The following is a 27,997-nucleotide window of genomic DNA, read 5'->3' as shown; positions in this document are numbered from 1 at the left end:
TTCATTGGGCTTTATTTTATTCTGTGAAAATAAGCCTTATTGTAAAACAGAATAAATCCACAAACCAAACCTCAAACCCTCTAGCAAAGAAGGCCCCCTTAATGCATAAATTCACTGCTGACAAGAGAGTCCCTTCAAGTCATTGCTTTTGTTTCTTGTTTCTTGAGAACATGATTCCAATGAGGCCTATGGCTGCCAGGCCCGCTCCTGCGATGCCAGCTACCATGATGGCATCTCTGACCTGGAAGAGAGAGGAGGGTGGATCAGATTCTGTGCCAGGAATCTGAGTACACGTTGTACATTCAACAAGAACATCCAGCTCAGGGAGCCTCCCATGCCCCTTGGTCTTCTTGACAAACTCAGGAGTCATCTAACATTGGCAGGGAAATGGGGAGAAGAGGGCAGGATGGGGAAGGAGTGGTGGGTGGGGCCAGCTGGCCAATGACATACACAGGTCTGAAGCGGGAAACTCACTTCACCCTGTGAGTACTTAAAGCACACATCCCCAGAGGGTGGCTGTGAAAAGGACAGGGAGATGAAGCCAGATGGTTGAAATCCTGGCTGGCCAACAGGGAGCTCCCGAAGTAAGTGTGAAGTTGAAGAGTCATTGCTATTGAATCCTCAATAAACCGTGACCTCCGGCAGAGCAAAACCCTCGCTTGCCGTCATCTTCGCTGTATCCCCAGCTCCCGGTCCTGCCAGGCGCAGATGTGCTCTTTGCATGTTCTTAAATGACTCAACTATGAAGAGTAGTAATGTTATACTTTACATTATTAAGATATCTGACTTGTATTGTTTGTACTAGAAAAAAAAAAACATTGCAAAAGTAAGAGTAAGTTTCAGGGTAAAAATTGAACATGTATCAAATTTCACTCTTTCCAAAATCCAACTAAAAGTAAAATAAGGCATTTGTTTTAGGCATCATTCCACCAGGACCCAGAGAACACTAAATGCAGTGAAGGCAAAATGCCCAAAATCATGAAAACTGTACTTTTTCCCACTAACGGTATCATGAACACGGATCAAGAAATCTCACCCTAAAACCAAGCCAAGCACTTAAGCAGAACCAAGAACTGCAAAGGAAAAGGTTATAATGATTTTACGCCAAGAAGTCCAATGAGACAGTGTACTAGACTCCCAGTAATAAAAAGGATGAAAACGTGGACTTGGTACCCCAAACCCACATCCTTACATGACTCCGCCAACTCTGCCCTTGGTACCCTGAGCACAGAGCTTGCATAGGTTGTGTATGTTGTGGCCGAAAAATTCCCACATGCCCACCATAGAGAAGACTTTGAAAAACTTCAATGCTTAAAAAGAATATACGTTGCCACTGCCCAGGCTTATCTGAGCCATACACATGTCCAGCATAGCTGTGTGAAATGCCAGGAAATACACCAGTGTAACTAACATCACAAGGTACCCAGAACACGTGTCAACAAAAGTTTGCATGAAGCTACTGACCTAAGGTTTGACTGCCGCTCAGTCTTTAGACCTTCCTGTTAAATTAAAGGTAATTAGGCTTGGCTTTGTGGCAACCGCGGTCCTGCTGGGTTCTTGCTAGGGAGCCTGCATAAAACCACTTGTATCCAGTGTTTTCCTTGCTAAGCTATGTGTCAAGGTGGGAGAAATGGTTTGCAGATAATGGAGTAGGAACCGTAAGCCCCCAGTTCTTTACAGAACCTCACAGTGTGAGGAGAAATGCTGATGGAGCGGGTTCATACAAAAGGTACTTTGTCAAGGAAAACAACAATAGCCTCATTGTTTGTGCTCATGCTTTGTACAGAGTCAAACTGTGTAATTAAATACAAGAAAATAGTATTTAGCTAGCCCTGAGAGTGCAGAGTTTATGGAAAGAATGATCTTCCCAGGAGAGACAGAGCTACCTGCAGATGCCATTGATGATTTTCTTGTTGTAAGGCTGCTGGGTCCAGCCCAGCCACTGTGCTGAAATTACAACAGTTCTGATCATGAAAATGGGCTACACGGTGTGCACCAGAGGTCTTCAATCAGAATATTATGAAAGAGAAAAGTTGCCCCTCATTATCTTTTCTTGAACGTGGGCAAACAGTAATCCTATCAGACTGCAGACAATTAGCTGCTTATGCTACACGTCTACTATGAGTTAAGCCCCGGAATCGTTTCTGGGAAAAAGGCAATGCTAATGTGCTTTTCTTCACTTTCAGCAATGTTCTAAGTGGACATAAGAAGAGTAATATTATTCAGAAAGCAATTGAATTCAGACTATGAGAGATTATAAAATAACAATGGTTATAAAATATGTGTACAGAAAGTTGGCTTTAATATTTACAGTAGTTTTTAAATAATACCCTGTAATTTATCCAGGTTTATGTAATTACACAATACCATTGGCCACATCTTCAATTTCTATTTATCTTAAAATTTTATCTGACACAGAGTAGACTTCAGCATGAGTGTAGCTCCTAGTTGCTTTTTGCTAGAGTACTATTCAGTACAAAAGCTTACTAAGAATACATTTTTGGAAGCCTGAGCATTTTTAAATAGGTAGGTGGAAAATAGGACCATCTTGATTAGAATGCTCTTAGGCATGGAAAGCACAAACAACATTTTGGTTTAAACCCATTGTTTCCCTTTCTAAATGGAAACTTAGATGAGTCACATATAGTCCTTTGAAGGAAAATCTAGTCTGCTTCAAAGAGCTGAACACAAATAAACATGATGACTGATAAGATCCTTTTCACACAGGAAATTATCGTCGTGAGTTAAGTGAAAAAGAGAGCTGCTGCTTTGATGGCTCTTACAAACAAAAGTACTGCTGGACGTTGTCCAGCACCCACTAAATCCACCCTCTCTAGTGAGATGGGAGAAGTGCAGAAGCTACATTTTAATTCGGTCACACCGTGTTTTATGATCATTACTCACCTCGGCCAGTACTTCCCAAGGCGGGCACAGGCTTGCCCTCTGGGGGAAGTTTGGCAATATCTACAGACATTTTGGTTCTTACACCTGGGGGTGGAGGGTGCTACTGGCATCTAGTTGGTAGAGGCCGTGGATGCTACTAAATGTCCTGCAATACGCAGGGCAAGTCCTAACAATGAAGACTTATCTTCATTGTTAATGACCCCAAATGTCAATAGTGCTGATGAGGCTGAGAGACCCTCATCTAGGCCAAGAAATGAAAGAGGAAGTCTTTGGAAACAGTATACACGGCCCCTCTTTTTGGTTTGTAGTATGTTCTGGTTTCATGTTCTGTGAGGGGGTCCGGTAGAATTGCTGATGCTGTTTTATCATTGCTGTGTTGTCACGGTCTTGCCTCTTTCGGGCGGCTGGCTAGCGCACTGGGCTAATGCCTCAGGAAGGGAATGGGATGTGTCCAATTTGTATTGTTTCATTTTTCAAGAAGGTGCTTGTAGAAAGAGCAAATGATAAAAAACATTTCTTGGTTCTTTCAGTATCTCAAGATTTGGAATTGTATTTAAACGCTCAAAATACTATTTGTGCGCACTGACGTGTGTATTTTACTAAATTATGTAACAATTTTGTGAAGAAGTGTTCCACGTATATTAAATTGTGACTCTCTTCTTTAGTCTATTAATAATCACGAAAGGATAACTACAAATGAGATGATTTGGAGATGTTTTATAAACCTACCAAACCTTCTTAAAATAGCACCCTGAATTTGGTATCTTAAACTTCCCAAATTTGTATAGTAACCTCTGTTTGGAGTTTACTGCTGCATAGGAGGGTGGACATCTACCTGAAGCAGAAGCCAGGTGTAATCAACACCTCAATTGTTATGCAGGATCACCCAGGAAATCAGATTTGTTTAGCATACGTTTCTCTTTTTTATGCTGATATCATCACTGCTACTTTTTAAAAAACCTCCTGTACCCAGATCTACCAATAAGTGTTAGTTTTCTCATTGAAAAAGATAAATAATTGGAGAACAGGGGAGAGAAGAAAAGAAAATCAGAGGAGCAGTCTAGGGGTACAACCTCCGAATAATCAGTGTTCCCGAATGAGAGAAGAGAAAATGGAAAATTTCCCAGAATTGAAGGAATAGGGTTTCCACATTGAAAAATGGCATAAAGTGCCCAGCATAATTCATGAAAACAGATCCACACAAGGTTTATCATAGTGAAATCTCAGAACACTGAAGATAAAGAGAAGATTCTATAAGCTTCCAGAAAGATAAAATTGGTCACGTACAAAGGATCGAAAATCAGAACCGATTCAGACTTCTCGTAAACAATAGCATAAACTAGATGACAATGGAGCAATACCTTCACATTTTTTAAAAAATTCTTTTCAGCCTAGAATTCCATACCCAGCCAAACTATCAATCAAATACGAGGATAAAATGAAGACGTTTTCAGGCATAAACAGTCTTTTTAAAATGCATCCTTTCTCAGAATCTATTAGAGGTGGTATTCCAGCAAAACAAGAGAGTAATCCAAGAAAGAGAAAGATGTGAGTTGCAGAGGACAAAAGCATTAATACAGGAGAGAACTGAAGGGCATCTCTAAAGGATGCTAGTAAAGAGAGATACCAGGATGACAGTGTGCATCAAATGTGACTCAAAACAAATGTTTTGAAGGCCATTATCCCCCCTAGATAGATATGCTGAGTGCCATCATCCCCCAGATTCCTTCTGGTTGCCTCACATTTGTAATCTGAGTCATGAGGTTCCTCTCATGGACCCGCCCACTGACTTTCCCAGAAGGAGCCTCTTATAAACTGTCAGGGAAATTGAAACTAGACTGTGACCCAGAGATTCTGGGACTCTTCACCAAACACTGGCAGTATTGCCCTGTCCTTCCCTAGCTAGGTGTGTACTTGCTACTAGTCAATTTTTGTATTAATCATCTTTCACATTCATATATATATATATATGTAATATATGTATATGTAAATATATGTATCACATATACATGTACTTATATACATTTTTATATATTTACATACATATTTATTGAATAATAATAACATGAGTGATTGAAGAAAACAAATAAGAGAATACCCATTGGAAGATATCTACTGTATCATCACAGAGCATAGGATGAACTAACCAACATGCAGGTCAGTGTAATAAGTAAACACAGCTGATTATCCGCGGTATGAGGAAGGCTGAGCGTGATCCTTGTAGGCGGTGTTGGTGGATGCCTCCCCAGCAAGTCACTGTGGCCCAGACAGGCCAGTGGACAAGACAGTGGGTGAACCAAGAAAAAGAATGAAGATGAGGACCATTATGACTACTTCAACTATTACAATGTATTAAGTGTACTTTCTGAGTTGCCACTCTGCTAGCATAAGGATGCTCTTATTTAATTCACACAGTAACCCTCCTAGATCAGTATTATCACTTGTACTTCACCAGGGTTTAGAGAACATGAATCGATCTGTCTGCCAGGCCATGCCCTTGACAACCACAATGACCAAGGAAGAAGACACCAGATCTCAAAAAATTAAAAAGTACTGAAAATCAACAACCTGATGGATCTTAAACTCATCCTTTACTGAAAGAAAAAAAAATCGTACTCTTTTGCATCAACAGGCATCCAAGAACTTTTCCAAACAATGTTCTCACACACACACACACACACACACACACACAAATGAGGGGGCTGCAGGGAAGGGCCAGAAAAGGAGAGGAAAAAGTGAGAGAAAATGGGAAGGAAGTTAGTTACCCAGGTGAAAAAGCAATTCAAAGAAGAGAGTGGCCATGGCCAAAATCAACTAAGTAAATAAAACACACCTGCATCACCTGGAGCCTCTGGGACTGCCCCTTGGCTTAAGGCAGGGCTAAGCACAGGGCTTTTTATAAGTCGTGGCAGACCTGGGCTTCAGCTCCCACCTCTGCTACTTATCAGCACAGTTGGAGACAACTCTCAGGAAAAGAGACAACACAGATTTGTTTGATGAAATGAATGTCCATCAACAAGTGCTGTGAGCCTGTTTCCACATCTGTAAAGCGGGATAGTAAAACCTGCCTCTGAGGTTGTGGGAAGGGCCCATCTCAGGGCCAGGCAGCCAGGGAGGGCCGGGCACCGGGCTGACAGTGACAGCTGTGCTCACACCCTCGGCCATCGTCCCCCGACCACACTGGTCCGCGGTGCCCATCTCCCCACCCTCCTCCCCACCCCAATGGTGACATCCTTGAGGGCAGGCTTCTGCCTCTGCTATTCTGTCGTGTTTGTGCCCCTGCCTCCAGCCCAGCCCAGCCCACACTGATGCCCAGGTCAGCGGAGGAAATGGTCTGGTTCCCGGGGATGGGGACACACTGAGGACGCACCTGGTCACTGCGGGGGATCCCGTAGCGCAGCTCGTTGACAAAGTGCTCGCAGTTCTCGCTGGTCAGCTTGTAGAGAACTTCCTGGCCCACCAGCTCCTCTGCCTGCTGGACAATCTTGTTGGGAGGCAACGGCGAGTACTTGTCATCGTGCTTATTGTTGACCTGGTACCGGTCTCTCCCGGCCACGTCACACAGCCGATCCTTCCTCACTATGGCCTTGTCGGTCAGCGCAGACATGAGACTGGCCATCCCAGCTCCTGCGATTTCACCTATGGATTCAGGATGAGAAACAGCGGGATCGGTCCTGAGCCGGCCCCCAGGGGCTCAGAGCAGCCCCAAGCCTGGCATCCACCACATCCACAAGGGGATGAGCAGGTGTGAAAGGGCCACAGCTGTGTGGCTATGAATAAGGCACTTATGGTCTCTAGGCCTTGGTTTCCTTATCTGAAATGAGGAGGAGTAAAGTTCCATGATTTGTTGTGATTATTTTTAACCTAGAGAAGCTGGCCTCGTACACCCTCTTGTTTGTGCAAATATGGGCCCTGAGCACACCCACCTCCTTGGAGGAATAGAGTGTGAACTTTTTGTGATCCTAAAAATGCTACACTTCCTTGACATATACAAAGCTGATTACTGCAGAAAAGGTAGATGGATTTGCAGAAGTGGATCCTATCCTTCTTGGAGCAAAGGGACCAAAACCCCACAGCTGCTCCCAGAGGTGTGACACCAGGGAGGTCCATGGGGAGGGGCTGGAAGAGGCAACAAATTTCCAGAAATGAAACTGCCTTGAAGCAAGGGATTTGGGCTCAGCAGAAGGACCAGGATAGTTGGGAGGGAAAGCTGATGCCAGCACAGAGATTGGGCATACCTCCTGAGGCAGCCAGCCTACACCGTGTGGGGAGGGGCAAGCTTTTGGTATGACGGCTGAAGAGGTGTGCTTGCACGACAGAGGTGGACCCCAGGGAACATCACAGAGGAGGCTCACTGTCCCTCAAGGAGCCTCTGTGGCCCTGCCGCGATCGGGAACCCCCAAGGCTCTTCTCAGCAGGGGAAGCATCCTCTTACACTGGGCAGGACCCATCTTCCACTGTAACACCATGTGACAGCAACAAGCCATGGCAAGAGGGTCTGATCAGAGTCCAGGTCCTGTTCTGCTAGGCTTTCCAAAGAGGACTAAACCCCTCTGCCCTGAGTATAACCCTGAGATTTTAGAAAATCAGAAGAATTCAGACTTGCTACTAACAAGGCACAAGGTGCTTGAGGATTCAGTGAAGTAAATAAAAGATGGTGCTGTGTTTGAGCCCCAAATTTATGGAAAGGCTCGGTGTGGTGATTGGATCAGGGGAGCTCCTGAGACCCACCCACCTTCAGCCCCTAGGCGTGGGTGGCAGGGCTGGGACTGGGGCGAGGCAAGCAAGGTGCCTGGAGCACAGAATTTCAGGAGGTACCAACTCTCAGGGACGCAAGTTCAGAGTCAACACCTAAGAGTGAGGGCTTCCTTACACTTCACACCCTGGGTGTCACCCTGGTGAGTGAGTGCACAGGCTGACGGTCAGAAGCTCTGGGATCTGATTCTGGCTCCATCACTGAATGGTCTTGACATGTCGCTTAACTTCGCTGAGCCAACACTGGGAATCCACAAATACCAGCTAAGATGGATTCACAAACACACATCCATATAGGAATTTAAAGTTTCTTTTAAAAGAATTATTTTACTTTTTAAAGTTAGTCTATTAAAGAAAATACCAATTAAATAATTGGAGAGAGGGCACAAGGATATGGCAAGCAATCAGTGACTAAATTTTGGGAAACCTCAGACTTGACAGTATAGCAGCATGTGTAAGGGCAGGGAATAGAGAGTCAGACAGCCAGGGTTTGAGTCCCACCTCCACGACTTTCCTGCTATGTGACCTTGGACAAGTGGCTTAATTTCTCTAAGTCCCCAATTCCTTGTAGAATAGGGTCAGTAAGTTCTACCTGTGCCTACAGTACTGGACGGGGAGCTGCAAGGATTAAAGAAACTGACTAGGTAAGGTGCCTCCACCAGTGCCTGGCACAGGGTGAGTGCCTCATCAGTACTGGGTTGTTCTCTAAGCTTCCTTCCAACTCTAATTTCCACCGTTTTCTCAGTAGCAGGGGGTCAGTCCTCCTTGCCTCACCTATTCCACGGGGTTCCTGTGAAGCTCGAGTGAGAAGATGCAGATAGAAGCATATTTCCCTTTGAGGAGCACCACTCACCCAATGAAGGGTGTCACACCTACCCACCCAGATCCCCTGTCGTGCCATTCCCTGCTTCCTGTCCAGCAGTTACACCCACTCAGTGCAGTCAAGCAATACTGGTGCTGGTCCAAGGTGCTGAACACAGACACGAACTAGACAGCGCACCTGCCCTCAGCGAGTTTACACTCTAGTGAAAGGACACTGACAAGGAACAAACAGAAAAAATAACACACTTTCAGGTACTGAAAATGCTATGGAGAAGATTAAGCGAAGTCACATAGGAGAGGATGACCAGGGGAGGCTGCTCTCACTCGGGGTGTGGGGGGGGCCACGCCCAGAAACAGGCATTTGAATTGAGACTTGAACGATGAAGAGGAGGCAGCTGTGCTGAGAGCCAGGAAAGAGCATCACAAGCAGAAGGAAGAGCAAAGGCAAGGACCTCGGGAAGAAAGGCACGTGGCGTGCTTGAGGCTGCAAGGAGGCCAATGTGGCTGAAGTCTAGAGACCCAGGAGGAGAGAAGAGGAAGCTTCAAGAAGGTCAGAGAGGCAGGCAGAGGCCAGACCACGCCAGGCTCACAAGCCACAGCACAGATCTGAAACTTATTCTACGTGTGATGGAAAAGCCAGTCGAAATTAAAAGAAGGCGAGTGACATAATCAGATTTATACTTTGGAATGATCACACTGGCTGCCCAGTGAAGGAAGGACTGACTGTAAGTGGACAAGAGGCAGAGAGACCAACCAGAAGCTGCAGTAGCAACAGGTGAGAGAGGATGGTAGCTTACCCCAGGGCACAGCAGTGGACATGCTGAGAAGTGATCAGATCGGGGGTCTGTTTTGGAGATAAAGCCAACAGGATTTCCTGATGGATCAGACGTGGGGTGAAAAGGATCAAGGATGATGCCTAGACTTTTGGTCTAAGCAACCGGATGGCATTGTCTGCTGGAGCCCTCCATTTGGGGTGTGTCAAGTTCAACATGCCAATTAGATGCCCAACTGAAGATGCCAAGTCGTCAAGAGGTTACACACACCTGAAGCTAAGCAGGGTTAAAATCAAGTTAAGGGAGACATCGACAAATAGAACGTGTTAGAAGCCAGTGGACCGGATGAGGGAGAAGCAAGGATTAGGGTTATGGGAGAGGAGGAGCCCCCTAGACACAGGAGGCCAAGAAGGAAGGGCCCCGGGCTTCCCTGGTGGCGCAGTGGTCGAGAGTCCGCCGGCCGATGCAGGGGATGCAGGTTCGTGCCCCGGTCCGGGAAGATCCCACATGCCGCAGAGCGGCTGGGCCCGTGAGCCATGGCCACTGAGCCTGCGCGTCCGGAGCCTGTGCTCCGCAACGGGAGAGGCCACAACAGTGAGAGGCCCGCGTACTGCAAAAAGAAAAAAAAAGAAGAAGAAGGAAGGGCCCAGTGGGAAAGGAAGGCAGCGCCAGGTGAAGAGCAGAGAGAGGCCACTCGTGTTAAATGCTGCAGAGAAGCCAAGTAAGCCGTGACCAGGATATTGATTGTATTGATGTAGCCTTGATAAGAGCTGCTCCAGGAGGGGAGTAAATACTCCCTGGTGGAGGGAACAGAAGAGAGGGTGGGAAGTGAGGGACCAGCAGGGGCCGTGGCCGACAGAGAGCTGCTCCATGGGAAGTTAGCTAGAGAGGACGTGAGGTCGAAGCGGTGTGTGCTTGTTTTATCAGTGGGAGATATTCCAGTGGTTTCTAGGGCAATAGGAATAATACAGAATTATTATTAATTTGAGGGTACAGTGCTTGTGAAAGTAAGAGAAGGGGGTCCAGGGCCCACACCTAAAGGCTGGCTTTTAAAATAAGGGCAGGGGCACATATATACAATGGAATATTACTCAGTCATAAATAGAAACAAAATTGAGCTATTTGTAGTGAGGTGGATAGACCTAGAGTCTGTCATACCGAATGAAGTAAGTCAGAAAGAGAAAGACAAATACCATATGCTAACACATATATATGGAATCTAAGAAAAAAAAATGTCATGAAGAACCTAGGGGTAAGACAGGAATAAAGACACAGACCCGCAAGAGGGAAGAGATATGGGAACATATGTATATGTATAACTGATTCACTTTGTTATAAAGCAGAAACGAACACACCATTGTAAAGCAATTATACCCCAATAAAAATGTTAAAAAAAAAAAAAGACACAGACCTACTAGAGGATGGACTTGAGGATATGGGGAGGGGGAAGGGTGAGCTGTGACAAAGCGAGAGAGAGGCATGGACATATATACACTACCAAATGGAAGGTAGGTAGCTAGTGGGAAGCAGCCGCATGGCACAGGGAGATCAGCTCGGTGCTTTGTGACCACCTAGAGGGGTGGGATAGGGAGGGTGGGAGGGAGGGAGACGCAAGAGGGAAGAGATATGGGAACATATGTATATGTGTAACTGATTCACTTTGTTATAAAGCAGAAACTAACACACCATTGTAAAGCAATTACACTCCAATAATGATGTAAAAAATAAAATAAAATAAAATAAGGGCAGGGGCACATTTGCACTGTAACAGAAGAAAAGGCAGATTATGTGGTTCCAGATGTTGGTGGTTTGGTTGATCAGGGGTGGGGATGGTGGCATCTACCCTGGTTACTCCTAGATTTCTCTATAAATACAGGGTGAGGTCATTCATTTTGCTACCATTCTTGGTCAGCAAAAGACACATCCAAGAATGTCCACAGCAGCTGCACACAGAGCAGCCCACTAATGGAAGCATCCGATGCCCATCAGCGGAAGAATACATAACAGACTGGGCAATGTCCATACAACCGAGGACACGCAGCAATGGAAAAGTAAGAACAACACAGATGACCTCACAGGCCCAGGGAAAGAGCCGGACACAAAAGAGCACAAGCTGTGTGATTCCTCTGCTCTGAAGTTCTACAACAAGCACAGCTAACCTACAGCAGGAGAACCTAGAAGAGTGGTTGCCTCTAGGGAGGGAGAGAGCATACTGAAGAGGCATGAGGGAGTCTTTTCGGGGAGTGGAAATGTTCTAGATCTTGATCCGGTCATTGTCACACGGATGGATACATTTTTTTTAATTCACTGACTATACACCTGACAATATTGCGCCCTTTACTGTATTTCGGTTATACCTCAGTTTAAGTAAAAAGTTTGAGAAAACGGGTGGGGAATTCTCCCAATAATCCTGCACGTTAAGGATTCTTAACGCCAGTTTACAAATGAGGAAACCAAGGCCGGAGAGTGAAAATGGACTCACAGCCAAGTCTGCTGCCCAAACACCTGTGCTCTTCCCAGGAGATTTGCCCTTCAGGACCGAATGTGTTTTATACGAAGTCATAATACACAAAATACATGAAAAGCAGAACTGCCCCCTTGGAAGCCCACCCCAGTCTCTCTGCATGGCCCTGGTGCTCCAAGGTGCAGAGTCTGAAAACCACTGCCCCACACCGAGCTGTCTTCCTGTAACACCCAGGAACCAACCGTCAGTTGGGGGCGAAAGAAGAACGTTGGGGTCCCCTGTGAACCACAGCTCCCCCACCTCCCTCTGCTCCCAGCCCCAGCACAGTGGAGCGCTGGGCACCCTTACTTGGTGGGGCCAGGTGGATCACATATCCATTACCAACGTAGATGGCCCAGTGTCTGTAGAAAGGGCGGAAAATCTCGATCAGGTCTCCAGGCTGGGGCTCTGGCTGCAAAACCAAGAAGAGTGCTGTTTCAGGTGACACGAGAGCTTGGAACCAGGGGCAGGGCTCAGCTAGGAGGGTGCAGCTCCGCGGCCTCCAGCTAACAGCTCTCCAGGGCGTCCTCCTGAGCCCTGCCCGGCCAATCAACTGCCAGTCTGACTTCACAAGCCTGTGTCCCAGACCTGCAGGGACTACGGGCCTGCCCACCTGTCATTACAACCTGCCGAGTGCACCGCCTAAAGGGTTTCTTCACTAGCCGGGGTTTCTGCCTTATTGTTCCTCTTTCTAGGAGTATTATTTATTGAACTCTTACTCAGAGCCAAGCGCTCTGCTAAGTGTTTTACAGGCGTAGCTCAATAAATTCACACAACCCTCCTATGAGGTGGGCACTGCTGTGAACCCCATGTTATGAATGAGGAAATCAAGGCTCAGAGATGCAGAGGAATGTTCTCAAAGCCACACAGCCCGAGTGACGTGGCCAGGACTCAACACTAGGCCGTCTGATTCCCAGGCCCAGTGACTTGACCACCACACTGACCGTCAGGCAACACCACAGGTTATTTGATTAGAGCTGTGCATCTGGAGACTCTTCCAGGGGGGTCAGATTGGGGGGTGTCACACAGACACTCCGCGACCCGGCCCGGGGCCTGGCAGAGAACTGGTGTCAACCTCTGGCAGTGATGTCCCCCTGGCTGCTCATCCCAAGGATAAGAGGGTGTATGTGTGTGTGTCAGTGTGTGTGCGTGTTAGGGTGTGTGTGTGTGTGACAAGCAAAGGAAAACTCTCCTCTGCACTGTGCTCACACCGGTCCTTCTGACACTGGATGTGTGGGTTTTCCACACTAAGCGATTCAATCCTCGATGCACACTGACTGGGCACCCACAGTTTACCTCAGTTCTGACACTAACGGCCCGGAGTTAGCACAGACCCACAGGCTTAGTCCCAGAAGACGGAGGCCCCACACACACTTTAGACGCCAACTGCAAGCTGCATGTTGTTAGCTGTGCTGTGAACAACCGGCTGTAAACTGGGGGCTCCCACAGCCCCCTCCTTGGGTTCAGGACTTTGCTGGAACAGTTCATAGAACTCAAGAAAACAGCTGACTTGCTAGATTTCCAGTTACTAGAAAATATACAACACAGGAAGAGCCAGAGATGCAGAGGGCAAGCTGTGGTGGGAGGGGCACGGAGCTTCCATTACCCCTCTGGGGACCAGCGCTCTCCGGCACCCCCGTGCTTTCACCAACAGCCTGGGTTAGGCGTTTTATGGAGGCTTCGTTATGTAGGCACGATGGATTAAATCATTGGCCGTTGGTGATTAATGCAACCTCCAGCCCTCTGATCACCTGGTCGGTTGAAAGGGGCTCATTATGAATGATGAAAGACATTCCTCTCACCTCTACTGCTCAGGAAATTACTTGGATTTTAGGAGCTCTGTGGCAGGAACCCGGGGCCAAGACTAAATATCCATTTCTCATTATATCACAGTGAGAGTGCGTGGGAGTGAGGGTGTGTGCGTGTGTGCAGGGGAAGGTGGGAAGGATGCTGAAATGCTCCTCAGAGCCCCGCCCTCTTAGGGGAGCACAGCAGCCCAGAGCCTGAGAAAACCTGGGGAGGTTCAAGAACACTTTCATTCAACCTATTGAGGTCCCAGTGCCAGACACTGGGCTAAGTACTGCGGGTGGGGACACTCCGACCTGGGCCAGGATCAGGGCTGATGAGCTTCCGTAGTCCAAACCAACCTTAAATCTCTTTAGAACACCTGGAGACAGAGCCCATCGGTGGTCGTTCCAGCCCTCTGTCCTTTCCCGCTCACCTGCTTGCTCTTAGGGGACAGACCCATAGGAGTTTGCCCACGTCCCACTGCCAAACTCTGTGGGCCTGGAGAGATTCCATCAAAGATAAGGGGGGAGCATGGACTCCCCCTTGTATGGCCTCCCTTGGGATAAAAATGATGGGCAGTGGAAGAGCCAATCACAACTCTATAATGGCTAGGAAGTAGGGTCAATGACAGTTCATTTCTACTTATAGAAACAATAAAACTGCAAACAAACATCCCACGTGGTAGGAAAAAAATCTTTTCACAGGAATTTTACAGATAAATCATATTGTCTTATTGCAGTGATTATAATTTATCTTCCCAGAAGAAGGCGCCCAGACCTTACTGGGAAGCTTTCAGAACACTGGACAATGGTCACAATTGATGAATCCCATTTGTTTTCCAGAATAAAAGAAAAAGTATATATTAATTGTTTGGTGAGAGTTATGGGGTCTTCAAGGACCCCCAAAGGGCGATTTAACTGGACATTTCCATGAATAAGCCAGGACACAAAAGCAAGGCTGAGACCCAGCCCTCAGGGAGGATACTGATTAGAAAAGGAGACAGTTGGGACATCAGGAATATGACGTCAAGTAATAAGCAGCCAGTAGGTACACAGACCCAAGGAGCTCAGGGGCTCACTGTGTTCCAGACAGATATCAATGAAAGATATTGATATACAGAGAAACATGCTTGCAAAAATAAATAAATAAATAAATAAATAAATAAATAAATATATATATATATACACACACACACACAAACACACACACACACACACACACAGTGACAAAAATATCTACAAAGAAACTCAGACTTTATAACACTAAATACTGATGCTAAGTGAAAGAAGCCATACCAATAATCTACGTACTGTGTGATTCCATTACACGTCATTCCAGAATAGGCATCACCATAGGACAGAAAAGTAATCAGTGATTGTCAGGGGCTAGGAGTCAGGAGAGGGGATGACAAGAAAGGGGAATGAGGAAATTTCAGAGCAATTAAATTTTCTGTACTGTTCTCTGTTTGATGGTGGTGAATGGTTACTCAGTTGTCCATGTTTATCAGAACTCATCGAACTGAACACTAAAAGGGTAAATTAGACCGTAACTTTTTAAAACACTAATTGTTTAAATAAATAAAAAATTTAACTTAAAAAAAATGGATATCCACAATTTGAAAGCAAAAAAGCTGTGATTTTTTTTTAATACTCAGTCATATTGCCTGTCCCTTGTAATGGCAAAAGGCACATATTTCCAAATATGCACTAGCTTAAAACATGACATCACTCAAGGAAACTTTTTAAAAACGAAGTGAAAGGTGCTGGACTCCCCCACGGAGCCCTGTGCACTAGTTAGAAGCAAGGACTCGATGTTCACATGACCATGTGGATAATCTTTCAGATACAGTGCTGAGTGAAAAAATGAGATTGAGCTCCGCAAAATACCACTTATACGTATTAAAGATACCCACACACAAACCAATAATACATGTCTTACCAGAACCATACCCCAAAAAACAATTTTTAAAACAACAACAGAAGAATCTAAAGAATACATATTAAATATATTAGGATGCTACCTAGCCATTGGGAAGATGGAGAGGGAGAGGAAGGATGATAAAAGGGAACTTAATAAAAAAAAAAAAAAAGAAGACAAGGGGTCTTGCAGGGACCAGTGAGGACAGGGTGCCATGAACAGGGACATAAATAATTCACACCCTTTCACTAAACTCTAATTGGAGAAACAACTGCTTAATGATACACACAGCCAACTGAGTTGAATCAAAATTAAGAACTCAAGAAAGCATGTTATAAAATTAGAAATATGAGAACAAAGTCCTTGGGCCAAATTTGTGCCTCTGCTTATTTTTGTATGCAGGCAAAGAATGATCTTTACATTTTTCAGTGGTTGGGGGAAAAGTCAAAAGAAGAAGAATATTTTGTGACACATGAAATTCAAACTTCAGTATCTATAAAGTTTTATTGGCACAAAGCCACCCCCATCATTTACCTTGTGGCCGAGGCTGCTTTCTCTCTACAGCAGTAGAGTAGTTGCAACAGAGACCAGAGATAGTAAAATATTCACTCTCTGGCCCTTCAGTTTGGATCAACAGTGATCCCTCTCTCACTCAGCTTCATCCCCAGTCCCAGAAACCTAGCTGTACCCTGTTGTCAGGTGGTTCTTCCCCTAGGAACAAGGAGAGCCAGCAGGAAGCCAGAAACTCTCCAGAGCACAGTAACCATGGCTCTCCCACACAACACAGCCAATGACAGTGGCAAAGCTGAGACTCTGCGCCCACAGGATTTCAGAACAAAAAGTCTTTATTCTCTCCACAAAAGCACAGTTTACAAAGAGCTGTGTCACAGCCATTTTCCTTAGCAAGCAAATGGAGAACAATATCTGGCCTCTGCAATTCACACTGGAAAAACCACCTAAACAACCATTAATAAGGACCAACTAAATTAATTATGTTATATTTATATGTACAAACAGCCAATAGAGAGAACAAGTTGGATTTACGTAAGCAGACATAGAAATAATCAAAACAAGTAAGTTGGAAAACATTATCCCATTTTTGTTTAAAAAACATTGTTATACATTCACATGCAAAATGTATTATACACTATGGATGAGCTGAGGAAAATACACCAAACTGTTGTGTACTATATACAGTGGGGGTTGGGATTCAGAGACTTTTATATTTTGCTATATTATTTTCTTATAATAAAAACTTTTATTATTTTTATAATATAACATTATAATTTTTATAATAAAAACTTTTTTATAATAAAAACTTTTATTTTTATAATAAAAACTTTTATTAAAAGAGTTTTAGATGGGAAAACATCCTTCTTATTGATGAACGTGCAGTTTTTTAATTGAAAAAGGTGGATGTTATCTGTCAGCGAAACCTCTTGAAACCATCTGCCATCTGGAGCCTGTAAATATTACCATGTTAATGGTGCTTAAAAATCATTAACACTTAAATGTAACACATAAATGCATAAAATAAAATTTAAAATTATACAGATGGATATGTTTCAGATCTTAGAATAGAGGAAGAAATTCTAAAGATAAAGTCCAAAGAACAAGGCATAAAGTAAAAGATTGAGAGTTTTTACAATTGAAAAATGTTACAGTTCTTATGAAAAGTTTCTATCATTGCCTGTTACATTCATACTCCCTTTTAAGAGAAAATGACCACCCACAATCCCGACTGCCCAGGCAGCCATATTTTATACCATGTGACCACTTCATCCTAGCCTCCATCAGCTGGACTAGAAAAAGGCACGGTTCCCAAGCAGGTCACCAACCTATGATCCTCCATAAGTGGACCTGGGCCAACCAAATTTTCTCTCTCTCTCTCTCTCAAAAATCTGAACCAAGTAATGAAAAAGAAAATAGCTTTTGGCAGAGGGGCTAAAATTGAAAAGTCATGACAAAGAGGAGGCAAGGGAGACGCCAGTGAACCACAGGCCAAACCAAGGGCTGGAGTTCTCACACCCACTCTGACCAAGTAGAAGACCCCTGCTGACAGTGGGAGAGAAGGAAGCAGGCATATCAGGAACGGCTAGCTGAGTCACACCAGTGGCGGAGCACCAGAGGAGAGATACACCAACTCCAGCTGCTGAGTGCCTGGAATCACCGTGATCCTGGACTGCCTCCCAGCCCCTGGGAGGCCCAGCCTTAACACAGCTCCTATACTTAGATTTTCAAGAGAATCCCCTTACCGCTCCACATGTGTCCTTAGAATAAACTTTTTTCACTTGAGCTAGCTTAAGTGGGCTGCTGGTTACTTATAACCAAAAGAGCCAGACCAGAACATTCTGTGCATCGAAAACACACCACAGACAAACTACCACGACCAACTGGAAGAAAATGACAGCTTTAATACATAAAGAGTTTTTATGAATCAATAAAAAATGTAAACACCGGGCTTCCCTGGTGGTTGAGAGTCCACCTGATGATGCAGGGGACATGGGTTCATGCCCCGGTCCGGGAGGATCCCACATGCCACGGAGCGGCTGGGCCCGTGAGCTATGGCCGCTGAGCCTGTGCGTCCGGAGCCTGTGCTCCGCAACGGGAGAGGCCATAGCAGTGAGAGGCCCGCGTACCACCAAAAAAAAAAAAGTAAACACCAAAATAGAATAAAGTGGAGAAAGGGTATAATAAATAATTTTAAAAGGAGAAATACATATTACCACTAACACAAGAAAACACATTCTATCTCACTAGTAATCCAATTAAGTTAAAAACTGGTTTTGGGGAAGATTAAAATACTAATACTAAATATAGGAAAAGATGCAGGTAAGCAGGCACCCTCAGTCACTGCTGTTAGGAGTATAAATAAATACAACTTTCCTGAAGGTCAATTTGGCAATCTGTATCGTAACCTTAAAAATATTCATATCCTTTGACCCAACTTCTATTTATCGACCAGATCTTAAGGAAATAATCTGAAATGCCTATAAAAGATGTCACAAAGTCACATCTAATGGCAAAAAATTAGATACCTAAATATCCTACAAAAAGATTAAATATTGCCATAATTATATACTAATATACAGTTATGTTTTAAAAGATATATTTTAAAGGAATACCTAAGGACAAGAAATGTCTATAATATAATGGTAAGTAAAAAAGCTTTACAATCAAAGATAACTCAATTTTTTTAAAGTAAAAATTTAAAAAGCTTTACACGAAATGGTATTTTTTTTAAACTTTGTTCAAAAAAGATAACCAACGCATGTTTTTTTGAAAACTGTGGAAATACACCAAAACATAAACAGTGTTTATTACTAGGTGGTGAAACTTGGGGTATTAATTTTCTTTTTAATTCTGTTCTAGTTTTCCAAAAGTGTAAATACATATATATTTGTTTTAGAATCAGAAAACGACGTAAGGCTTGACAAACATCAGTGTGTTCAATCTGGGGTGATCCGTACAATTACTATTATGTAACAAAATAAATACACACAACAAAAACTAGAAGGATGCACACCAGCATCCTACCCGAGATTCCCGCTGGGGGCCGGGGCTAAGCGTGGTTATTGTGATTATGTTGCTCCCTTCTATCTTTCTGCATTTTCCAGCTTTTCTGCAACGAGCAGGAAAGTTTATAACATGCTTCGCAACACTGTTATGAAAATTTTTCAAACATTAGTTTGAATTTCCAAATGTTCAAAATTGAAAGCATTTCTCAGTAAACATCTGTATACCCCACCACCTACATCTACTGTTAGGCTACTGAAGTGGCTGTACCACAAATACGTCCACCTACTCCGCACAAATTACAGGAGGGGAGGTTGCTGGCATGCGTGCAGAATCAGCCCGCCCTTAACAAACGCCCTCCCCCGCCCCAGGGAAACGGTGTAACTGGTCAACGACACTCCTTGAGAATCCCTTCACATTGGGGATACCCACCTCTGCCTGAGAGGGTCAAGGAACTCTTTCATTTGCTCATTCATTCTACAGATGTTCACAGAGCCGGGCACCTGGGCCACGCCTGTGAACAAAGGCCGAGATACCTGACTTCACGGAGTCAGGTATCAGGTATTTTGTTCAGCATCAAGGAGAGAGACAGAATTTTTTTTAAATTTCTTCAAAGCCTTAGTAAATGAGTAAATCATCCAGAATAGTAGAAGAGATACCAAATAAAAACAAAAAGAAAGAAAGAAAAGGTAGGGCAGGGTTAAGGGGCTGGAGTGGGAGGGGAAGGGGGAGGGGACTGCAATAGTAAAAGGGGGTCAGGGAAGGCAGAGAGTGGGCCCTGCAGATGTTGAGAAGACCCAGGCCGAGGCGACAGCCTGAGCAAAGGCCCCGGGTAGTAGTATGTTAGAGGAACAGCCCGGAGGCCAACGTGGCTGGAGTGGAGTGGGGAGTGGAAGAGGGGAGGATGGAGGATGGAGAGAGAAGTTGATGGCTCAGACAAGATGGAGGGAGCAGGGGATGAGAAGTAATGCATTCTGGATTTCTTTGAAGGCAGAGCCAACAGGATTTGCTGTTGCAATGAGGTAAGGTGTGAAGGAGAGAGGCGTGAAACGTGACTTCAAGGTTTCGGGGAGGCTGAATGGGCAGGCTGCAGACACGGAGGGCACGCTGGGTTGAAATAGCCACCAGGTAGCCACCTGGAGAGGCAGGGAGGCAGCTGCATGCATGAGTCTGGAGGTCAGAAGAGGGGTCTGGGGTGAGGGTCACTGTCGATCTTTAGGAGAACAGCTCCTATTGGGAGCTGGAGGCAAAAGCCGGCTGAAATGGGTATAAGAGAGACTAGGAGAGGACCTCCTCCTAGAAAGGGAGCAGCTGAGATTTTGCTGAAGTCTTGAAAGATGACAGGGAGCATGTACATGGTAGACACAGAATTCAAACCCAAACCCTGCACTTTTGTTTTTTGTTTTGTTTGGCCACACCTCGTGGCATGTGGGATGTAAGTTCCCCCACCTGGGATCCAACCCGTGCCCCCTGCAGTGGAAGCGCGGAGTCTTAACCACTGGACCACCAGGGAATTCCCCCAAATCCTTCACTCTTTTTTTCCCCATATATATGGAATCTAAAAAAAAAAAAATGTTTCTGAAGAACTTAAGGGCAGGACAGGAATAAAGACTCAGACGTAGAGAATGGACTTTAGGACACAGGGAGGGGGAAGGGTAAGCTGGGACGAAGTGAGAGAGTGGCATGGACATACATACACTACCAAATGTAAAATAGCTAGCTAGCGGGAAGCAGCCGCATAGCACAGGGAGATCAGCTCGGTGCTTTGAAATCCTTCACTCTTAACCCTCACACTCTCCTGCAATCAGAGGAGGCAGTGGGGAGGAAGCGGCCGGAAAGGGGAAATATGGAGACGGGGCAGACAGGAGCAAAAGCACAGCGGTGCGGGCGCCTCGGGGTGATCTTGCGGTTGGGTCAGAAGCAGGATCCCTGGGGCGGAACCCAGGCCTGGCAGTTTTGTAAGCTTCCAGGTGATTCTACTGTGCAGCCCAGAGAACCACAGGAGAGACGGGTTAGGCAGAGAGGGGCAGTCATACCTCACTTTGCAGGTGGGGAAACTGACACTAAGGGAATGAGGTCACTTAGGTCAGCCCGAAAGTAGCAAAGCAGGAACTTGAATCACAGCCTGATCCCCACCACAAGGAAAATCCGCCAGCCTTCTGGCAGATTTCACCATCTGCCCCTGCATGTTAATCCACATTCACTCCTGCAACTCTGATCCAGTGTGAGACCCTCAGCTGTGGGCACTGGACAGGACCAGATGGAAAAGTAAGGGCACTTCCAGAAGAATTTTCAACCCAAGGGTTGAAACAAAACAAAAAGAATGTTTTTCTTTATTTTTTGTTAATTTTACTTTGAATGGGGTACCTATATTTTTAGTTAATTTTACTTATTTATTTTTTTAACTATTTATTTATGTATTTATTTTGGCTGTGCCGGGACTTAGTTGCGGCACATGGGATCTTCGTTGTGGCAATGCAGACTCCTTAGTTTCAGCATGTGGACTCTTAGTTGTGGCATGCATGTGGGATCTAGTTCCCTGACCAGGGATCAAACCCCAACCCCTGCACTGGGAGCGTGGAGTCCTACCCACTGGACCACGAGGGAAGTCCCTAGAATGTTTTTCTTTCATTCAAGGCCGCTAAGGAAGCATTCCAATCCGCCTACACTCAGCTCCATTCAGCCTCCTCATCAGAAGTTTGCAATTTTTTTATTTTAATGAAATATTTCAGGCATACAAAAAATACAGAAAGTAGGCTAATGAGCATTACTGCTCTGCATTTAAATTAGGATGCATTTGGTTTTCAGAAACTGCATACTGATTACAGCCGTGGGCTCTGAAGCCAGACAGCCTGGGTTCAAATTCTGGCTCTGCTACTTACTAGCTGGATAGCCTTGGGCACGTTACCCAACTTCTCCCAGCCTCAGTTTCCTCAGCTCTAAGACGAGGATAATTACAGCACCTGATTCATGAGGTTGTCCTGCGGATCAAATAAATTAGTACCTATAAAGCACTCAGCAAGTACTACCTGGCACACAGGTAAACAGCAGTTTCTGCTGCCACTGTTCTTGGGGGTGCTTTTATTATTTTGGATTTGGGAAGGTCAGAGGCAGCTCCAGGAGTAGCTGGAGACACTATGGAGGATGTGAAACCCAGCCTGAGAGCAAGTTCTCCTTGTTCCCAAATCACACGCTCTGGTGAATGTAGAAATCCCCCAACTCACCCACTTCATTTCTGATACTCTGGGGAAAACATCTACAAGCATGTAATTCAAAAACCGGAAGTCCAGGGAGGGTGCTGAAAAGGGACTTTTCCAGCACAGAGTTGGGAGTTTTGATGCCAAGGCTTTAAAAAGAAAAGAAACCCCTGAGGAGCCCACCATCAATCCTGTCTATCTGAGGCTGCGTTGTCAGAAGCAGGGCCCAGGCCACCTGCAAGTGAAGCCCCTCTGCTCTATTGCTGTGTGACCTTCAAGAATCATTTAACCTCTCTGAGGTTCTCTGGTAAAACAGTGCCATTAAGATCCATCCAGCAGTCTGTGTGAGGAATAAGTGAGATAATGGGGGTGAAAAGCTGCAAACCCCCTTAACGCTTATTAGAGGGTTGAGACCCTGTGCCCCAGGCTGGGTGGGTCCGGGGAACTCGAGGTGGGGGGCAGACTCCCCAGCCTCGGGCCCAGTGAGAAGGTAGAGGAGGGGTTAGGCTGACACATCACCTCTTCCCTTGCCAGCCTCCGGGAGAGGGACAGTGGCAGCTCCAGTGGGTACCAGGTCCAGCCACAGCAACCCAAAGGTCATGTGTATCCTGGAAAAAGGAGGCAAAACTCATTCGCCCTCCCAGGCTCTTGACCTCCAAGCCTCAGACCTGTTCTACATGTGGAACCTCACCCCACGGGAACCAGGACTCCCCCTGAACTCATGTGGGAACCACCACCGCTGTCACCATGCACTCCTCGGGGTTTTCACAGGTTACCGGGAATCCTTACAGCAGCCCATTTCACTGACCAGAAAACAGCTCAGATGTAGGAAGTAACTGGCCCAAGAGAACTCCCTGAGAAGCAATGCCAGGATTACACTGAATCCTGAAGGTCTTCCTGAATCCAAAGGCCCAGTTCTTTTCACCACACCCAGTAATTCACACGAAGCTACTGACATCTGCTCAGCATCCCCATGGCGAGCTTTGCCTCCACATCACTGTGCTCTAGTCCTGCAATGCCCCTGACTGTTCACTGGCAAGTTCCTACTCATCCCTCACGGCTCCACCTCCTCAGTGCCTCCCCCAGACTCCAGGGCAGAGAGTGTTTATCAGCCGCAGCCCCGTTTATCCGATGACTATAATTGTTGGGCTGAGCCCCTGCGAAGGAATGATCAGTTTCCCTGCCCAGCTCTCCAGCTGGACTGAGCAACCAGCCAGGCACATACAACATTCTCAGCAGAGGTCTGTGGGCAAGAGGAACACACTGCTTCCTCCTCAAGCCCCTCCCAGCCTCTGGCCCCGCCCCCTCCCTTTTGCACCTTAACTAGCCCCACAGAGATCTGTCAGATCATCAGGCAAACCTAGAGGGTCATAAAGAAGTCAATAAGCGAGTCTAGAGCCAGAGACCAGAGCAGGCCCATCGATTTCTGCATATCTGGAGCCTCAGATGCCCTTTGGAGCTTCACGTCCCCAGCAGCCGCTGCTCAACAAGCCACAGGTTTAAGGGCAGGGTGGGTGGAGAAGGGAAGGCAAAGCTCCTGGCCCACGAATTCTAAGTAAATTTAGAACACGGAGGGGAGGGAAATGGTCAGCGCTGGCCCTGACCAGGAGGACTCAGGGCTGGACTAAAGGGCTTGGAGAAACGTGGGCCCATATGGGAGACACACAGCCTCTCGGTCCCAGGGAGGTCCAGGCAGCTGCTTTAACAACAACTAACATTTGTTAAGCCCTAAGAGCCAGGCAGTGGCACACCCAGAGTGGGAGAGTGAGAGCCGAATCCTCTGGGTGCAGACAAATAGGGGAGAGTTGTCCATAGAGAATTTTAAAACCATGATAAGACACACCAAAAATCAGTCTGCTGTTTACTATCACCGTGTGCCAACACTTTTAAACAATATCAGTGATATTGGTCTAAGTTCTAACTCATGCACCTCCTGTTGAGAGTTAATAATATAGGGACTTCCCTGGTGGCGCAGTGGTTAAGAATCCGCCTGCCGATGCAGGGGACATGGGTTCAAGCCCTGGTCCAGGAAGATCCCACATACCGCAGAGCAACTAAGCCCGTGTGCCACAACTACTGAGACTGCGCTCTAGAGCCTCCGAGCCACAACTACTGAAGTCCACATGCCGCAACTACTGAGCCCATGTGCCACAACCACTGAAGCCCACACACCTAGAGCCCGTGCTCTGCAACAAGAGAAGCCACCGCAATGAGAAGCCCGCGCACCGCAGCAAAGAGCAGCCCCCACTCAACACAATTAGAGAAAGCCACGCGCAGCAACAAAGACCCAACGCAGCCATAAATAAATAAGTAAATAAATTTATTTAAAAAAAATAATATATATGTGAGCTTTAAATTAGCACACTTTCATTTCTTATTCTTTCAGTCTTCTACATGGAAGTTTAATCAGAGAACACCCAGCTATACAGTCAACCCCCAACATACACAGACTCAGCTACATGTGTCTGTTCCAACAGTAAGTTCTGAATGGCTCGGAATGGTTCAAGTTCACTTTCAGCACAGTTTGGGCCACCAACCCCTGTGATCCTACATTTTCCTGTGTTTAAACAGAAGACAAGAGTCTGCTCTCCCAGTGCCAGAAGAAAAGTGTTTGAAAGAGAAGTGTTTGAAAGTCTGGATCAACTTCACCAAGAACTAGACTCTCATTCTAAAGCAATGGATTAAATAAATGTCAAAGTTTACCATCATTCGGCCATTTTCTCTGATTTTTGCCAAGGAAGAAAAACTGGGGAGAATTTTGCCAAATAAGATAAAAACTTACAATGAATTTTCTGGTGAATATGTTTCAGTGAAAATGTTTTAAATGTGGATATATTTAAAAGCCACTAGAATGAGGACTTCCCTGCTGGTCCAGGGTTAAGACTCCATGCTCCCAATGCAGGGGGCCCGGGTTAGACCCCTGGTCAGGGAACTAGATCCCGCACGTGGCAACTAAGACCCGGCATAGCCAAATAAATAAATAAATGTTTTAAAAAATAATAATAAAAAATCAAAATAAAAACAAAGCCACTAGAATGGATAAACAACAAATGTCCTACTGTATAGCACAGGGAACTATATTCAATATCCTGTGATCAACTATAATGGAAAAGAATATGAAAAAGAATGTATATATGTGTATAACTGAATCACTGTGCTGTACAGCAGAAATTCACACATTGTAGTCAACTATACTCCAATAAAATAAATTAAAAAAATCAGGAATCCCTGGTGGTCCAGGGATTGGGACTCCACACTCGCACTGCCGAGGACCCAGTCCAATCCCTGGTTTGGGAACTAAGATCCCATAAACCATGTGGTGTGGCCAAAAAAAAAAGAGAGAGAGAGATATCTAGAGATCAGCAAAAATAAATAAAACATAGAAGCCATTAGAATTAATTTTTTTAAGACATAGGCAGCGTTGCAATTTCTCCAATTTATTAGGAAATGGGATTTTTATGAATTTCTGACAAACTTATCCTAATGTTTAAGGTTTTTCCGATTTGTATATCTGTTGTTTCATATGAGAGAAGCTTTTGAAATTAAAATTAATAAAAAGTGTCTTCTCGACATATACACACTACTATATATAAAATAGATAACTAATAAGGACCTACTGTGTAGCACAGGGAACTCTACTCAATACTCTGTAATGGCCTATATAGGAAAAGAATCTAAACAGTGGATATATGTATATGTATAATTGATTCACTTTGCTGTACAGCAAAAAGTAACACAACATTGTGAATCAACTATACTTCAATAAAAAAAATTTTTAATAAATAAATTTAAAAAGTGTTCTTCAACTGTGAATAAAGATAAATGGACAAATCTAGCTCTACTGAGTGTTGAACATGAATATACAAAGAAGATCAATTTTGTCAAAGTCAAGGACAACTTTTCAGAAACTAAAGTTCCAAAACAGAAACTGTAATGGCATTATTATTCACTACTGTGACCAACCTATATGTAAGAATACGTTTTCTTCAAAAATACACTAATGCAATTAAAAGCTATTAACCCATTACTTCTATTTTTCTCTATAACACCTACTTTATTTTTCAGTTTTTATATTTTCACTGGCATGATTTCATATACAAAGCTCAAAAGAAGAAACTTGACTGTGTTTCTTTTCTGGCCATTATTACTATTCATTTCATGATTATTACTGAAAATAATGTTGCTAGTTAACGGAGAGGATGTTTTCAAATGACCACTCCAGACATCAAATATTCCAGGTACACCCTAATACCAGGCACTGTGCTAAGCCCTTTACATGGATTAAATCATAATCATAATAACAATGAATTACAGTTGAGCACATAATACGTGTGTGAAGCACTGTTCTGAGCACTTCATAAGTATTAAGTCATATAATCCTCACTCTGGGGAAGAGAGTTGATTTGAAACTTGGTCAAAGTGCCACAGCTAGGTGCTCAGCAGGAACACGGTCCCGGGGCGAATCTACCTCAAAAGCCGGGCTCAGAACCTCTCTGGAGCAGGTCCAGCTAGGCTGAAAGGAAGCATTTGCTAAGCACCTTTATGATTTCTGAACCATAGGAAAAGTGAGAGTTGGGAACTTGCTGGCAGGGCTGGTCATGAGGTGCATCAGCTGAGGCCGGAAGAATCACCTGTTGTCAGACCCAGGCTCGGGGGGCAGCAGGTGCAGCCCCAGGAGCCCACCCAGGTGTTCTGGTCTGACTCGGGAAGGCAGCACAGGACCTTGGCGGGGCAAATCTCTCCTTGCTGCCTCCCCGCTCCTGGGGGCCTGTTTCAGGCAGGGCGGCCTCCCAACCCGCCCACGCAGTTACTCACACTGAGACAACTCCAACGGATACCCACCGACGCGCATCTCACACTTGATGCCCACCGGCCAGTGGGGCAACCACATGTGGAGGCCACATCCTCAAGGACCCTCTCTCTCGTAAGTGATGACTCAGACCCACCGAAACACGGCCCCCACTCCCAGCCCACTCGCCCCCCCTCAACTTACCACGGGCGCGCGCATCTCCTTCGGTAATGGAGGCCCTCAATTTCACGCTGGAGTTGGCTTTATCAGCTGAGTAAACGCCTGAGGCAGCGGGGGAGCAGGGATTCATTGTCAGTAGCAGGAAACAGAGTCCCCAAGACCCCAGGGGACTGTGGCTTCTGGCGGGGGAGACCGTGCCCGGTTGGTCTCTAACCCCTCCGAGAACAACGGGCTCACTCCCTGCGAATTCCTCGCCGGCCCCCTCCCTGCCCCTGCACTTGGCCGTGAACGGATGAATCCCTTGCAGGGGCCAGGGAGGTACACCTGATACCGGAGAGCCGGGCGGCGCAGCGGCGGGGAGCGCGAGCCGTGTCACCTACCAGGGCGCGCTGCGCCCCCAGAGAGTCAGCGGGGCCGCCCTCGCGCCGGGCCCTCCGTCCCCGGCCGCTGCCCTCAGCGGCTCCCTAACTTGTTTACTCCCGCCTCACCCAAGCTCTCCATCCCCCACCACAGCCTGTAACACCTGAGAGCCCCCGCAAGCGTCTCACCCTTCCTCAAGTTCCGGGAAGTACCGCTCCCCCCACCTCGAGGACTTGGAATGCAGCGCGGCCTCCACTGAAAAGGGAACCGGCTAAATGGCCGCAGAGTCCAGGCCAGCGTGAGGTCAACTGGCCCCTCCCCGTGAGACTGACTAATTAGAGCCTCGCAGAGCTCCCTGCCCCGGCGACAGTGACAGCCTGCTCCAGCCTCTGGGGCAGACATACCAGACATACCAGGACGCTCCCCGCTCACCCCGAAGCCTCTCAGCACACCCTCCCCTGCGCGGAGGCGCCTCCAGAACCCAGCGCAGGGC

General features: G+C 45.9%; 1 protein-coding gene across 5 annotated transcripts; it reads right to left on the bottom strand.

The window, feature by feature from the left end:
* On the bottom strand, nucleotides 1–27,997 carry LOC137230072 (phospholipase A and acyltransferase 3). 5 transcript variants are annotated; one of them, XM_067748650.1, is made up of 5 exons: nucleotides 27,909–27,997; nucleotides 27,169–27,246; nucleotides 12,067–12,169; nucleotides 6,275–6,543; nucleotides 1–241 (listed from the first exon to the last, which is right to left on the bottom strand). In XM_067748650.1, exons 2-5 carry the CDS (start codon nucleotides 27,181–27,183, stop codon nucleotides 140–142), a joined length of 489 nt encoding a protein of 162 aa, XP_067604751.1. In that variant the 5' UTR covers nucleotides 27,184–27,246; nucleotides 27,909–27,997; the 3' UTR covers nucleotides 1–139. The 5 variants fall into 5 exon arrangements, with proteins under 5 accessions (XP_067604751.1, XP_067604750.1, XP_067604753.1 ...); XM_067748649.1 differs by lacking the exon at nucleotides 27,909–27,997 and adding an exon at nucleotides 27,693–27,829; XM_067748652.1 differs by lacking the exon at nucleotides 27,909–27,997 and adding an exon at nucleotides 27,668–27,691.

Source organism: Pseudorca crassidens, chromosome 9 (genome assembly GCF_039906515.1).
Source record: "Pseudorca crassidens isolate mPseCra1 chromosome 9, mPseCra1.hap1, whole genome shotgun sequence".
Taxonomy (NCBI): Eukaryota; Metazoa; Chordata; class Mammalia; order Artiodactyla; family Delphinidae; genus Pseudorca; species Pseudorca crassidens.
The sequence above is the reverse complement of the archived record's forward strand: the minus strand, read 5'-3'. Positions and strand labels throughout refer to the sequence as shown.

Bases quoted from the DNA above. Each gene is read 5' to 3' on its own strand.
- LOC137230072 (XM_067748650.1), bottom strand. The intron at 6,544-12,066 runs GTAAGGGTGCCC...CTGAATCCATAG, and splicing joins GATCCACCTGGCCCCACCAA to GTGAAATCGCAGGAGCTGGG. The intron at 242-6,274 runs GTGCGTCCTCAG...TCTCTCTTCCAG, and splicing joins GGATCCCCCGCAGTGACCAG to GTCAGAGATGCCATCATGGT.